This window comes from Nilaparvata lugens, chromosome 5 (genome assembly GCF_014356525.2).
Source record: "Nilaparvata lugens isolate BPH chromosome 5, ASM1435652v1, whole genome shotgun sequence".
NCBI lineage: Eukaryota > Metazoa > Arthropoda > Insecta > Hemiptera > Delphacidae > Nilaparvata > Nilaparvata lugens.
In genome coordinates this window covers 17,043,643-17,059,222 of record NC_052508.1, presented here as the reverse complement: position 1 = coordinate 17,059,222, position 15,580 = coordinate 17,043,643, and the positions used below count along the sequence as shown (strand labels likewise).

Here is a 15,580-nt window from a genome sequence, read left to right as displayed (position 1 = left end):
TGAAGCACATCAAATAGATTGAATTTGGTTGTATAATTTCATGCTGATATTGAAAGTATTAACAACTTTAATAATTTACAATAGAAAAACGACTTGATTGGGGTTTTATCTTATGTAACCTTTTTATCACAGTATGAATACATTTGTTTTGATTCTAAAAACTATAATAATCAATTGATAAACAAGAAATAGAACAGGTCCATTATCATCCTCGGTGAATTAAGAATCTATAATATAGATATTATGTAGAATTCCAAGTTAATGAGTTCAGTGGTTGAGACGTGATGAGGCGTCATTCTTAAGCTGCGTACAAATATACGCGCCTCCAACCCGCTCCGCGTACGCTCCGCCCTCGTTCCGCCATCGCTCCGCAGTCGCTCCGATCATGAACGTTACGGGAGATGTTAGCTCTTCTCGCGTTCCACTCTTGCTCCCCGGTCGATGTGACTCTTGCTCGAGTGACGTTCGGTTGCGGAGCAGAGCGAAAGTCTGTACGCACCTTTATATTTCCTATCCCGTACATGTAAAAGCCAATTATTTTCTTTATACTATTTTAGGTTATCAGCTAATACTTTACTTGGAAGCACAAAGAGAAATGGATGAAATTTCTTGAATAGAGAATAATTTTTTCTTTTCCCTTTCCTCTGTGTTAGTAGGTACTATTTCCTATAAATACACGTACTTTTGATTTTTGACCTATTTTGTTTGTTGCATGTGTGTGAGAAAATGCATGATTTTCCTACCTCACTTGGCCAACTCCTCTTCCAACATTCAATCATTACATTATTGATTACATTCGTATCAATATTTTTCCTAATTTTCGACATTGTTTGTCTGTTTTAGGTGTGCGAAGAAACACTGACGGCGCAAAAAGAACGACTGAGCGAGCTGCGAGACATGGTGGCGAAGATAGCCGAGGATGTGGGCGTGGAGGGCAGCGCTCTCTTGCAGGGCGAAGTGGAATCTCTGGCTCGCCGCCTGGAGGACGTGAAGGAGGCGATCACCACCCTGGCGCACATCTCTGAGGACAAGGAACAGTGCACTGACGACCTGTCCAAGACTAAGCACTTCTTGGAGAATCTTCGCGAGGTCAGTGAATCAACATTAGATCAGTCGGAAATGCAAATCGTCCAATAAATAAAACATCCTATCCATATTTTCACTACAGTAAGAGTCTGAGAGATATTACTTTTTACACGGCTCTCTCTCGGAGACAGAGAGGCCCGGTGCTCCTTCCCTCACCAATCACTTCCACAACCCAACAGTATTCTCCCTACTTTTGTCTCAGCATCCAATTGTGCACAGCATGCTTACTCCTCTCCACTACTCTGTCCATGCTACAAACTGTGCAACGAGAAATCGGTTTCCCCTATTCATGTTTAAAGTAATAGGCCTATCTCTTGGACTATGGACCATTTGGAGAATCTTTTGAAAAAAAATCTCAAGTGGGGATAACATAAAAAAATGGGTCTTTCGGAAGACCAAAGATGAATTTAGAAAGTAATTTTCATTGCTAAGGACTTTGAAGTTTTGTATTCCGTTTTTGTTTTTCTGAAGACTGGTCCTTGAATCTTTACGAAAATTGGTATGAAATAGACACGCACGAATCAAAAGTTTTCAAATTCTATTACATATCCCAAATATCTAAATATGATTAGGTCACGGCGTAGTTCGGCGTATGTCAGGTAGTAAGTAGGCTATCTTAATGTTCCTGACTCTAAAGCATGAAAAGTTGGCCTACTCCAAAAACTCAAGTTAAGAATCATATCTGATGTATCGAGAACTTGGTAGTGAAATCTATTCTCTTTGTCATTTTGTTGTTTTCGAAGACACTGCTTCACGCTCATTAACGTTCACTGAGTGACTTAGTATTTATACTTTGGACCTTGGCATCAGTAGGCTACCCCCAACATTTTCTACTTTCTCTCATGTAAAAATTAGCCTACCCAAAAAATCAAGATAAATCCAGAAAATAATTACAATTTATATTTCAAGGACTTCGTAGAACTTCTACTCGGGGAAATTGTCCATTTGTTATTCCCCTTGTCTTTGAAGACACTATGGTTCTTCAACTTTGTTGATAGCGATTCATCAACGTTCACTGAGTTGTTTTATTTTGGACCTTCAGACATTAGCAGGCTATCCTGAAATTGTTGACATTCTCACACGTAAAAAGTTAGCCTACCCCAAAAAACAAGATCAACACACATGCGAATCACAACTGATGAGTTCAGGGATTTGAAACTCAGTGGAATGTAGTAGGCCTATCTGTCATTTCGCTGTTTTCGAAGACATTCACTTTGTTGATGGTGATTTATCAAGTTCACTGAGTTGTTACTTGTGATACTTTGGACCTTTACGCATCATAGTAGGCTCTCCTAACATTTTTGACGTTCTCACACGTAAAAAGTTTGCTTAGTTTGCGAGAATCACAACTGATAAGTTCAGGGACTTGAAACTCAGTGAATGTAGGCCTATCTGTCATTTCGCTGTTTTCGAAGACATTCACTTTGTTGATGGTGATTTATCAAGTTCACTGGGTTGTTATTTGTTATACTTTGGACGTTTAGGCAACAGTAGGCTACCCTAACATTGTTGACGTTCTCACACGTAAAAAAGTTGGCCAACCCCAAAAAAACAAGATTAACGCAGAAGCGAATCACAATTGATGAGTTCAGGGACTTCTCTCTCTTCTTTACTTCAACCTCCTGCCATCCATCTTCAGAATCCCTTCATAATATTCTCTTCCACTTCTCTCGCCAATTTCTCTCCTCTCTTCTGTCATCTATTTTCTCTCTTGAGTATTTCCATTCACCTTTCTCTTATCAACTGTTATCTACCTCTTATTACCTCTTATCCATCTTTAGAATCTCCCTTCATAATATTCTCTTCCACTTCTCTCACCAATTTCTCTCATCTTTTTTCTCTCTTGAGTATTTCCATTCACCTTTATCTTATCAACTGTTATCTACCTCTTATTATATCAGTGGAATGTAGGCCTATTTATCATTTCGATGACACTGGCACGTTTTAGAAACTTGAAACACAGTGGAATCTATCGTTCATACTCGTTTAGAAACTATTTGTAGGCAATATTTCAGCGGAGACAATGACAGATGTTTTATAGTGTTGGGTTGAGCAGCCTTTTGCAGTTTTCCAGTGGAGTAGGCCGTTGTTGGTTGTTACGCGTGCGGCGCTGTTTCTTGAGGAAGTAATTTGTGCCGAGCTTCGTGCCGGAAGGTTATAAAAAGGGCTCCGCGATTCAAACGTTGAGTGTAAGTGAGAGAGTGAATGCAAATGAGTGCAAGTTGGAGCGAGAGGGTAGATGTCGACACCCGGCTGTTGAGTCCGAAAGTTTTAATTTGAAAAGTAAGCAGGCAGGGTGTGGCCTTGACCCAGGCAATTTATCACGGGTCATACCAAAACTTGGGAGAAGTGGTGAGTCCCACTCGAGAGCGGTGACTATCAACGTCGATCACATTGTCTGAGGTGGATTTGCAATGTTCAAATTCAAATTCAAATTCAAATTGAGTTTATTCACAGAAATCATTACAAATACAGTACACATGTATACACATGTATGTTGTAGATAGATACTCGTGGTTTCGACTCCCTATCCAGTCATTGTATTTTTCAATAGTACGTCAGCTTATCAATCACGACAGCTCGCACTATTGATACTGAATAATGAATACTCCAAATTTTCACAATCATTTATCTATTGAAAATGCAAGAAATTAGTTGTAGAGTACCGGTATAATCCAGGTATTTGTAAATTTTCAGGTGCCGGAACTCTAGCTGGCCCGACTACCGGGGGTATAGAATACCACCCAAGGGAAGGGGGTCCGGGAAAATTTTTATAAATTCAGCCTTTAAAACCCAGTTTATTCTGTTTTTAATTAAGTTCAACGTGAAACAAATACCGATTTGATCAAATTAAATAGAGTTTTGATATTTTTAGCAGCAACTACATTAACGTTCCAGTACGTTCCGGTCGTCCTGGGAGGTACCGGAACGCCATTCCGGTGCGTTGCGGCTGAAATTAAGCCCTGGTATAATCCGAGTATAAACTAGATGGTAGAGGCTCCATCAATCTCTAGTTGACCGAGCGAAGTGAGGTCTAAGATTCAAGTTGACGGTTTGGCATTTCTCTTAATGTTTAAATGTTTATATGTTGCGCATTTACGGCGAAACGCGGTAATAGATTTTCATGAAATTTGAAAGGTATGTTTCTTTATAACCGTCAACGTATATACAAGGTTTTTGGAAATTTTGCATTTCAAGGATAATATAAAAGGAAAAAGGGGCCTCCTTCATACGCCAATATTAGAGTAAAAATCAGACTATAGAATTATTATTCATCATAAATCAGCTGTCCAGTGGACTATAATACTACCCGTTCAAAGACATCGAACATCTTGAAAATGTATCTTTCCATCAACGTTAGTAGACAGACAGTTGTCTAGTTGGGTTGATTGGATTGGCGTATCGACGGCAGCCAGACCTGATAACAGCGCTCACACTCACATTCCGGGACGACACGTCACGATACGATCTATGTTTATTCAGGATTTTTTCTAGACATTTTAAATTGATAAATTATTTATTAATTTTTGAGAAAACATAACAATAGGTCAATGTAACTTACTGAGCGCGAGGTCTACTGTTCACAGAACTGCCAGTCAAATCAATCTCTACAGTCAACGGCACGAAAATAGTCAGATGGAAATTGGAACAGATGAGTGCAGCGTTGCCGAATAGGAGTTGATCAATGTTGTCCACAGCCGATTATAAATGAGAATTATTCATTAATAGTTTTATAATACATCGAATGAATTGGAAAGGTCTATATGTTCGGGGACATAATCTCGGGTCTGTAATTTCCATCGGACTATTTTCGTACGGTTCACTATAGTGATTGATATTGAAGTAACAACTGAAACTAGTTTCCCGCAATTTCTTCATAAATTAGTATCTGTGACTAATAAAATCCTTCTGTTAGTTTCCATTCCAAAGCCTAGTTTCCATTCTGAAAATTTGGATATTTATCTCTACAATAATATCACCTCCAAACTCTAAACTACTTTCAAATTCCTCTTTCAAGAGAAAAATTATGAAGAATTAAACTGCCATATAATGAAGTTCAATATTGTAACTCGATTATCTGTTATCTCTTGTTTTCCTTTTTCTTTTAATCCTTGTGAATCTTTTCTCTTTCTAAAAGAATCAAAATTTATGCAGGCCTTTTCTTGATTCGGCTCTTTCCATAGAATCTTCCTCCACTTCCTCCTTCTTCATCCTCAATACTTGATTCTTCTCTCGTATTCGTGATGCAGGTGTAATGTTGCTATTTTCATTGCATGAAGAATAATTATGCAAATTACAAGAATCTGTTTGTGGAAGCTTGCATCGAGAAGTCGATTTCACGTTATTGACGATTCATTGAAAATTGAAAGATTTTGACATAAAGCTTCCATTTGACAGGTTTTCCGTGTTGATTTTTGTTCAATGATATTATCTTGTAAGTCTAAGCGGATGATGATAATAACAATGATGTAGGCTACTTATGTTTCGCAAAGAGGCTTACAATGCAAGACTTGTGGGGTGTAAAAGCATGGTTGTAAAGAACATTTGTTGTCTTTGTTTTTGAGCATTTTATGGCATTGAAGATTACAGAGATATGTTTGTGATATTTCAAAAGGTAATTGACGTGACGTGTAGTGTTTCCAAAACTATAATCATTTATAGCTTGTCGGTATCTGTGAGGAACTCGTCAAATTGAATCAATAATAGATATTCTGACTGATTCCGGTGGAGAGAGATCGTCTTAGTTTTAATCCACCTCATATTTTGCTTCCTCAAAGCCTAGGTCTATGGTTTCAACTTCATCATCTCTTATTTTCTCATTCTGTAAAAAGGATTTGTCGAAATTGAGCCATATTTATTTATTCGTATATACATTGATACATACAATATCATTCTCAACTATGAGTGGTTGGGAAAGAAACAACAGGCTTAAAGCCCAAAACTGTTCCTTTCCCAAATTTACGTATTTGATAATATAATGAGCCGTATTTGATGATATAATCATTCAGAATTCATTCCCTTTCTTTAATCAACCGGCAACTGTATTAATGAGGTAAATTCACTAACAGAAATTGATAACTGTTGTTATCAATTTAACACTATATGATGAATAGAAGATGTGGAATATTCTCTTGAGGAGAATCAAGTAAAATGACAATATAATTATCTTGTCTTATTCCTTCACAGTTGTAATCTTCCCAAGAAGATACAACACATCCCCTTTTCATACAGCGCTTAAAACCAGCGCCCTTTCGCTTATTTATTTACATTGTTCCAACAATAGCTAATTTATTTCTGAAGCAGCGGCGGCTGTTTCGTGTGAAACCTTGAACGCAACAATATTTGTAGCCGCTGTAGGCCGTGTTAATTCATTAGATCCGTTTCGCTGTTGAAAGTTGAAGTGTAGCCGCTGATTGAAGTTGGTGACGTTCGGGGTTCAGGATTGAGGATAGGAGGGGGTGGATTGAGGGGAGGGGGGATTGAGGGGGTGTGAGGAGGGGTAGAGGATTGAGGAGTTGCGTGATGAACTTCATCTTCTTTCTTGTTTTGATCAGTTGTCCGACATTGAGCAGTTATCAAGGGCACTATTTGAACTAGTTTCATTGTATTAAGCGTTGTGTGTGGAGGGGCCTAAGGGCCGTATGCAAAGTTTGACGCTGATCTGAACTGTTGGCGATTTGAATTTAACATTTATTGTAATTTACGTAATTAATTTGTAAATACGTAATATTTGGTTTGAGTTCATGTTTCGTTCTTCATAAAGCTTCTTCTTCGTCTCTTCCCAGTGTGCCTTTTGGGATAGCCTCAGTCCATTTCCTCCATGATTCCCTATCCATCGTCATTCTCTTCATCTCTGGAACAGTCTTCCCTCTTCTCCGTCCTTTCTCCTCAATCCGATCCTCATATGGATGAATACGTCCCTCTGCTCTCCTTCCTCGCACTCTCACATTCACATATTGTTTTATTCCATTCCATAATCACAATATCAAATCAATATTATTGGGAGAGAATCAACCGGATAAACCCAAAACTGTTTCTCTCCTTGTTTTTGTTTTGCAATTATCCCTCATTCACTGTACATGTCCATACCAGCACAACTGCCTCATTTCTATCCTTTCACTGACATCTCTCATGCCCACTTCTTTCCTTATTCTAGTATTCCTTACTCTATCCCTTCTTGTCTTTTCAACAGTTTTACTATGGCACTTCATTTCCACTGTCCTTATCTTGTTTTCATGAGATGATTTTTTTGGCCAGCTTTCACTTCCATATAGCAAGATAGGTCTAATAACTGTCCGAAATATTTGATTCTCAACTTCATAAAACAATGAACGGATTAAATCATGCATGAATCTTGGAAGTTATAAAAATTGAAGTTTATTCTTGAATAAATTGGTTTCATGAAGCAGGGGGCTAGAAAAGACCCCCATGGACCCCCTCAAGTATTGGAAAAATTCAGCTCCTACCCCCTCCCATAGTTTTTCCTAACACTCCCTTCCCATGTGGGCAACCCTCCATAAAGGCTAGAGAACGATTCAATCAAAGGGTTGAAGCATAATAATAGTTTAAAGTTGAGTCCCGATATGAAAGGGTAAGATTTACTAATGGTAATTTTTATCTGGTAGGCCTGATTGGAAACTTGAATGGAAAGTTGTAATATAATCATTTGTCAGTATTACAAATAATGGATCTGCTTTGAAATCAAGTGTTATGTACGAGTAAATTGAAGGGATCAGAAATGAATGAATATGAAAATGAATGAATAATTATAATTATGTTACATTTTCCGGAGTTCACTTTATTCGAAGCCGTAAAATGATGTTATATGGTTGCCATCTAACAAAATCAATTATATGAGAGCCAAAAAATGAATCTGACGTCCATGAAACAACGTGGTTTCACGTTGGCTGAATTCAATCAGATTTTCGTCCAACTGATTGACAGTTATAGTATCTTTTATTATTAAATACAGTATTTCCAGTATTCCACTTCAGTTTCTCGCTCAGCATCAAAAGAGTCTGATTGTATGGATCCCAACTTCAACCTGTTAGTTGAGATTACATAATCGATAGTAACTATTGCCATATTGAATCATATGTTCCAGTACATCATGAAGTGTAAGCATAATCAGCTATTCTTGGACAATTTCTATCTAAATTTTGGGAAAGAAACAGTTATGGGCTTTAAGTCTGTTGTTCCTTTCCCAATCTATTCGACTGAATCTCAAGCCACTAATTATAGCCGACTGATTACTCGTTGCCATCGCTCAAACTACTTAGTTTTGCTGGTAACGCCAATGATAATATTATAATCGATTTTTAAATGGAAAATACTTTAATTTTAAGTTTTTGTAATGTATTGTATATGAAAATTTTTTCACATTTGTAAAGTTTGTTTAATGATTTTGGCAATAAATATTTCTTTCCTTCTTTCAATCATTCATAAAGAATGATAGTGTATGTATCAATGTATAAATAAGTAAATATCTGATTTGATCACGTTCAAGTGTCTTGACCGAACTTGGCGAAACCGTACATTAGTGTGAATTCGATTTTCATAATTTTAAGTTCATAATATTAACAAGAGTCTAATTACCGAAATCACTGATTATGTAATCAAATCCTCACAATTTCTTGTCATTATGCGAGTTTTATTCTGAATTCTATTTATTTTTCTGCAGAGTCTAGTAAAAGTGGACATATCATCGGACGAGGGGGCCAGCGAGCAGTTGCACGCCCTGAGGAGTCACCTACTAGCGCTCGGAAAAGCCGACGGTCAACTGCAGAATCTTCGCAACAAGTCTTCCACCATTTCCACAATCCCCACTAGCAAACAGGATACTACCATCGTTGATATATTACAGGTATTCATCGTCATCTCACAAAGTAAATAGTAAATAGAAACACATGAAAGTTAAATACACTATAGTATTTTTCATTTATACAAAAAAGTGATATAATTATTATATCTTAGTAATCACAAACACGTTGAAAATTCATTCAGAAAGAATTAACGGAGAAAGATTTATTGATGGAAATTTACATCTGTAAAATGAAAACTTGTATTCATCTATTTTATTTATTTATACAGAAATTAAAAATCACATATAGCTGTATGAGATGGAAGTAAAAAATACTTTACTTTATCGAAGTAAAAAATAATATATATGCTGTTCATAGTATTCTAAGGCGGGATGCACACCGGAGAAACGCATTTCGTGAAGCCCTCTTTCATGAAACTTGTTTCATGCAATCCGTTTCACTCGCGCATGCATACAAAAGAAACGTTCCCTGCTTAATCTTATCAGTCGATTGCGAGCAACTTTCGTTTCACGTTTCCTGAAACTTTTTTCACGAAACGCGTTTCTCCGGTGTGCATCCCGCCTAACTGTTGAATGGACTATATGATGATATTATCATGCACTATTGTATTTGATTAATTATTTTGATAATTATTAGTGATAATGTCTAAAGTTCAACTCACACTTACGCGACTCTGGTCGAGAAGAGACTCGACTCTAGTCGAGAGCATATGTTTTCAAATGGTTATAGTCGCAGAGACTAGAATCGACTGGTCTGAGTGTCACCATTTGGAAACACATGCTCTCGACTAGAGTCGAGTCTCTTCTCGATCAGAGTCGCGTGAGTGTGAGTTGAGCCTTAATCTATCTTAATCATTGAGAGGAATAGTTCTTTAATTATTATAAAATAGGGTTTGTCTGTTTATCTCTACAAATCAGTAAAAATGAAAATATTATGTGGATGTACTGATGATGAATCATTAGAAGTCAGTGCTTTTAATTGGATGATAATTCAGTGTTGGATAGTTTTGTATCTGATGACATTATTTGAGATTTAATTCCACCATTTCTTATCACGGAAATCATCTCATTACAAATATCATCGAATTACTTTATGCAGTGTTGAAACATTGAACAAGTAGGCCCACTTCCTCAATACTTATTGTTTTGCAATCTTATCCATTCTGAGTGGAAACACTATATCTATTTCTTTTTGGTGTGTAACCTAATATGAAGTAACCAGAGTTACTTGGATATCCACTAGTACAATAGATTAGTTATACGGAAAGTTTTATTAGAAACATTCAATGAGGGTAGAGTATCGACTCTCTGGCTTTCATTGTTATTTAATTCGTTCTCCTTATTAGATGAATTAAATTTCCGGAAGTTCATATAATTGTAGGTTCTTTATATCTTCATTTACTACATACAACATTTACTTCAGCACAGTTGTGAGTTTATGTACTGCTTTGTTACTGAACTGTGTTTGATCATGAATTGATATTCCACTTTTACTAAATCACTTACTAATATATGTGTGAGAAAATGTTCAATTTTGAATTATAACCAACCAATCAATGATTGATGACTCAATTGAGAGTTAATCATTAATTAAGTAATCCCAATTATTATATTACAAACTACATATCTATCTTACTCAAAATTTATGAGAGAATCGCCATAATCAAGGTAATAATTATGCAATTCAATACAATTGATTCTATTATCTTTGGAAATTTTTATTCAAATACAAAACTCTCTCATTGTTTCACTAGTATTCCTAGTGATTTTAAACAGGAAATTCAAAAGCGATGTGCCAATTCATCTTCGGATGGTGAGAAAATGTTTGGAATTATCTAATTGAGTTTCAATTTCCTCTGAAAGCACTATAGTGAGGTCCACGTTATAATGGCAGTGGAGAAAGATAGGAGAACAAAGTTGCCGATCCTCTGTCTTGTCAATGCCTTCTATCGTCGGTAGCTGATACAGGTTTATTGATGTAATATTAACTGTTCATTCTCGTTTGAAATAATAAATTATATTTCATTAAGCAAGAAATTATATTTTTCAATAATTTCATAATTAATTTGAAATATTTTGTTAATTAATAATTACTAATTCTACATTATCAGAACTGGATGAGTTGGATCATGAAACCCCAAATATCGTTTCATCAGCAACAAAAAAATTACACTTTATTTTATGGAGTTTCTATGTGTTGCAAGACAAATCTCATAATCCCCATATTAGGTCAATGCGATGTATGATAAATCGAGAACGTTACTTTTTAATCGACAACTCATTTCTAGACCTTGAACACTGTTCAATAAAGATGAGCGGTTCTTATCTAACAGTTATATTTGTGTTGTTGATAATGCAGTAGTAGTTTATCAGGTCATTGTCGTAGTATTCGAACATCCTTCAAGTGTGTTTCCCAGTCATTTCGGCTCTGTTTAGTTTGGAATTGTGACTCAGATGTTGTTGATCTATTGCAGTTATGGCAGCAGGTCTTCAAGGAGACCTTCCAGCAATACCATCGTCTGTCAGCGCGCCTAGTGAAGAGCCAGGACAGTGCAGAGGCGTTGCGACTCTGGCAAGAGTATCTGCTGCATGTTCAGGAGTTCCTATCAACACCGATACCTGACGACTACGATAGTCTTGCGGAACACCAGAATTTGTGTCAGGTATTTACAGAATCACATTTTGTCAATGACAATAGTAATATTTAGGAAATGTTTGTTAGTCGAAATTCGGCTTTGGTCTCAGAGACCGAGACAGTTTTGGGATCAGCATGTTGTCTTCTCTTGACCACATTATTGTATATTATGATTTTTTGTGACTGTTAAGGTATGAATAGGACTGAATAGAGTACATTGTAATCTTGAGCTATATTATTTGAATATCGTTCGTGGTTAAACTTGCTTACACAACACTATCAGTGGTTTTCGGCTTTCATGGTTACAACGATCAATTATTGAACTTGAGTATTGAAAAATTCATACATTCTACCAACTTTGAAGTTCCGAGGAAATTAAATAACGTACTTACAGCTACATATACAGTAATTTTAATCTCGTTAAGAGAATCTTGTGCTAGCCTATACAAATATTGTCTTATTTATTTATTCCTTTTTCTACAAAGAAGCATAACCTCACTATTTGATTGCTGTTTTCCCTTCATGGATAAAACGATCAAATGAGTTCAAGTCTTGGAATATTCATACACTCTACCAAATTTCAAGTTACGAGGCAGTATTACATAGGTACTCGAACACATGTATTATTTGTTTGAGGTAAATATCTATATCTTGAAGTAGTTACACAGATAAGATAAGCGTATTACTGTAGTTTCTATTATGGAAATGATAATAAGAATGTGAGGTATTATTGGGGAAGCGATTGGTGTCGTGATCGTGCTCATAAGCTATTGATAAGATAAGTTAAGCTCCATGTACCTGCTTCTTCCGTTGTAAGGGTGACCACTTTAAAAGCCGAACACCTCTAAATATATATTCTTAGCTTACATTAATCCATGTTGAGTATAATTATCTCCTTTTATCTTCATCATGAAAAAACATTTATGAGTTTCAAAATCGCTTACCGGTGGTTAGGAACCCACCTGGAGCTGTAGATCCACTCATCTCTCATCATCATCTGTCTTATTACCCACGTACAAGCCTTGAGATCATGTGGGCATCAGCCTCAGCAAAAAAACTTAATTTCAATTTGAATTACAAAATTTAATGCTTTCTTGAATCTTTTTTAAATATTTTTGTAACACAAATAGTCAAACACCAATATACAATGGGTTCCTCTTTGTAAAATTAAATCAAATTCAAAAGCCTTTATTGACATTCCAGAAACATAAGAACAAAATAAAAAAAGTATAAATCTCAAAAATATACAAATTATTTTGAATGATTGAATTTGTTTGAAAGTAAAATTGGATAATTTTTGTTAAATATGTGTATTTTGTGTTTCAGGTGCATCAAAACCTTCTTGGCAGCCAGAAATCACTACTAATGAATAAGAGCGAAACGGAAGCGTCTGCCGATCTGCCTGTAGTGGAGCAGTTCAACTCCCTCACGAATCTTCACAATGAGACCCTTTCCAAGATAATGGATCGTGAGTCCATGGTTCGTATAATTCATGCTCACTATTATTCAGATAATTTAGTAATTATAGTATTCACATTTTATACAATAATACAATGTAATATAAGATAATGATAAAGTAATTTAAGATAATTCGAATTAAACTTGAATGAATTCAAGATATTGAATCGACATTTTCAGAATGACTATGAAAAAAAAAATACGCAGAAAGCTATTCTTTATATTAAATTACATTGAACAGGTTGTATTTCAAGGTAAATTCTAGGAATTGTAGAAATTGTACGGCAATATTGTATTTCACGGGTTGTCCTCCAAGTTGATTTCAAAGGAAATTCGTGGGATTTAAAGGTTGATTTCAACCTTTTTGAAAATTATGATTTGCAATATGACCGTATATTATTTTAAACCTTACGTGAATGTAGTCATTCACTCTTATGTAGTCTTACTCAAATTATAATATTCATTATTGAATTTTATTCTAAAAGAATAATTCAATTGTCGTTTCCTTGTTTCATTAACATGATTTATTTTATTGGGAATGGATAAATGATTATCATAATGTCATAGTCATCCCATTATCTACATTGAATAATGATATTCATTATTATGATTTATTTTATTGATGAACTAGCAGGTAACCCGTGCTCCGCAAGGGTACCATTAAAAACTTACAAACTGAAAACTTGACCTACTGAAATCCTGAATAATTCGAAATAGGCCTATAACCATCCTCCAAAATTTGAAGTTAATCAGTTGAGTAGCTCAGACGTGATGATGCGTCATTCGTGAATCTCCTATCCTGTACGTGTATAAGCCAATTCTTTCCTTTATTATATTATATAGATAATGTAGATGTAAGATCCCTGGATAAGAGTAATTTCATATTTAGTTGCTTTTGATGATTGTAGTTCATTTTTTGTTGCTATGTTATAGGTGAGGACACGTTTGGCAGCTTGGGAAAAGTACAGGAAAGATCAAATGATGCTTCTGTCCTGGCTACAGGATGTCGAAAAAGAACGCAACTGCCTAAAACTGAGATACATCCATATTCGGATGATAGGAAAACTCCTTTCAAAAATAAAGGTATGAAATAATTCCTAATCTATTCTCTATCATCTTCCACAGAGATTTTTTACAGATTAATTGTGTATTAATTTTATTAAGACATTGAAATTGTAATGAATATTGATAGATACGAGGGCTATTTTTTTCAAATTCCGATGTGGTATAAAAAAGAAACTAGTGAGAGTAATTGAATGAATTTATTATCGAAAGTTATTTACATTATTAGTTACTTCTTAACATAGTCACCATTCAGATTGAGGCATTTTTCATACCTGGGTACAAGCTTCTTAATACCTTGTTCATAGAATTTAGCCGCCAGTGATTTGAGATGGTTTTTCACAGCATCTTGCAGCGCATCGTCTTTTCGGAAGCTCTGCCCTCCTAGCATTTTCTTCAGTTCCGGGAAAAGGTGATAGTCGCTTGGTGCTAAGTCTGGGCTATACGCCGGATGGTCAAAAACGTCCCATTTAAACCCGTCAAGAAGACGCTTCGTCACAGCAGCACTGTGAGGACGGGCGTTGTCATGAATGAGCACCACTCCCAATGTGAACATTCCTCTCCTTTTGTTCTGCACAGTTCCTCTCCAATCACGCACTGCACTGTCACTCATAAAGCTTTCACCATATACTCGTTTCATTCTATGGTGAATTTCTGCTGTGGATAACCCTTCAGCTTGCAAAAAAAGAATTACACTTCACAACTCACACTTGGCGGGAGATTCTATCATATTGGCCATATTATGTGTCGCTAGATGAACTGGTAATGACCGCAGATGGCCGAAAACGAGTGAGGTTATAGTGTGAGATGTGCATAGTCAGCTGCCGCGCATTGTTGGCCAATGCCGCTCGCATTGCCATCTAGCGGCACGATCGGAAGTTGAAAAAAATAGCCCTCGTAGTTTTAGATAATTTTAATAGACCTTTATCTCAAAAATATTCGTCAAAACTAAATAATAAAAATATTGAATTAGCGATGGGATGTTTTGTGACTTCAATAACACCATAAATAGATCTACCATGGATTGATATTCAATTGATATAAAATGAAACTATGATTGACAGGACGTACGATTTATGTTTTCTTTATCTGATTCTGTATTTGTACTAACTATAAATTTGAAAGTTTCCCTTATTCATGCTATCAGTTATGAGGACATTCTTCCACTTTAAATATAAGTCTATATTCAAATTTTGACCAACTATCAAACATCATTTGACCAGCTATTTTTATTTAACCAATTCATCAATGCTGCATTATTTTTATCTAAATCTCATTTCCATCAAACCAGGAAAAAATGCTTCATCATTAATAAATACAACACTTTTTGTAAAAGAGTTAATGATCAATTGACAACCAATTGACAATTAAATCGATAAGATAATTTTTTTGATAAAATTGATATTCCATTTATTTATCAAGACAATTTTGTAAGTAAAATCATGATTGATATTTCAAAACAAGTACCTTTTCAGACCACCTCAACATTTATCTATTGAAAAAATATTAGATAACCT

At 35.6% G+C, this 15,580-nt stretch overlaps 1 protein-coding gene across 1 annotated transcript in view; it reads left to right on the top strand.

The window, feature by feature from the left end:
* Positions 1–826: 826 nt before the first annotated feature.
* LOC111053104 (nesprin-1) overlaps positions 827–15,580 on the top strand; it is a 47,828-nt gene continuing 33,074 nt past the window's right edge. The window contains exons 1-5 of the mRNA XM_039429394.1: positions 827–1,089; positions 8,768–8,950; positions 11,383–11,571; positions 12,870–13,022; positions 13,935–14,084. Of these exons, the coding sequence (XP_039285328.1) occupies positions 898–1,089; positions 8,768–8,950; positions 11,383–11,571; positions 12,870–13,022; positions 13,935–14,084 (867 nt within the window). The 5' untranslated portion in view covers positions 827–897. The remainder of the gene's footprint in view (positions 1,090–8,767; positions 8,951–11,382; positions 11,572–12,869; positions 13,023–13,934; positions 14,085–15,580) is intronic.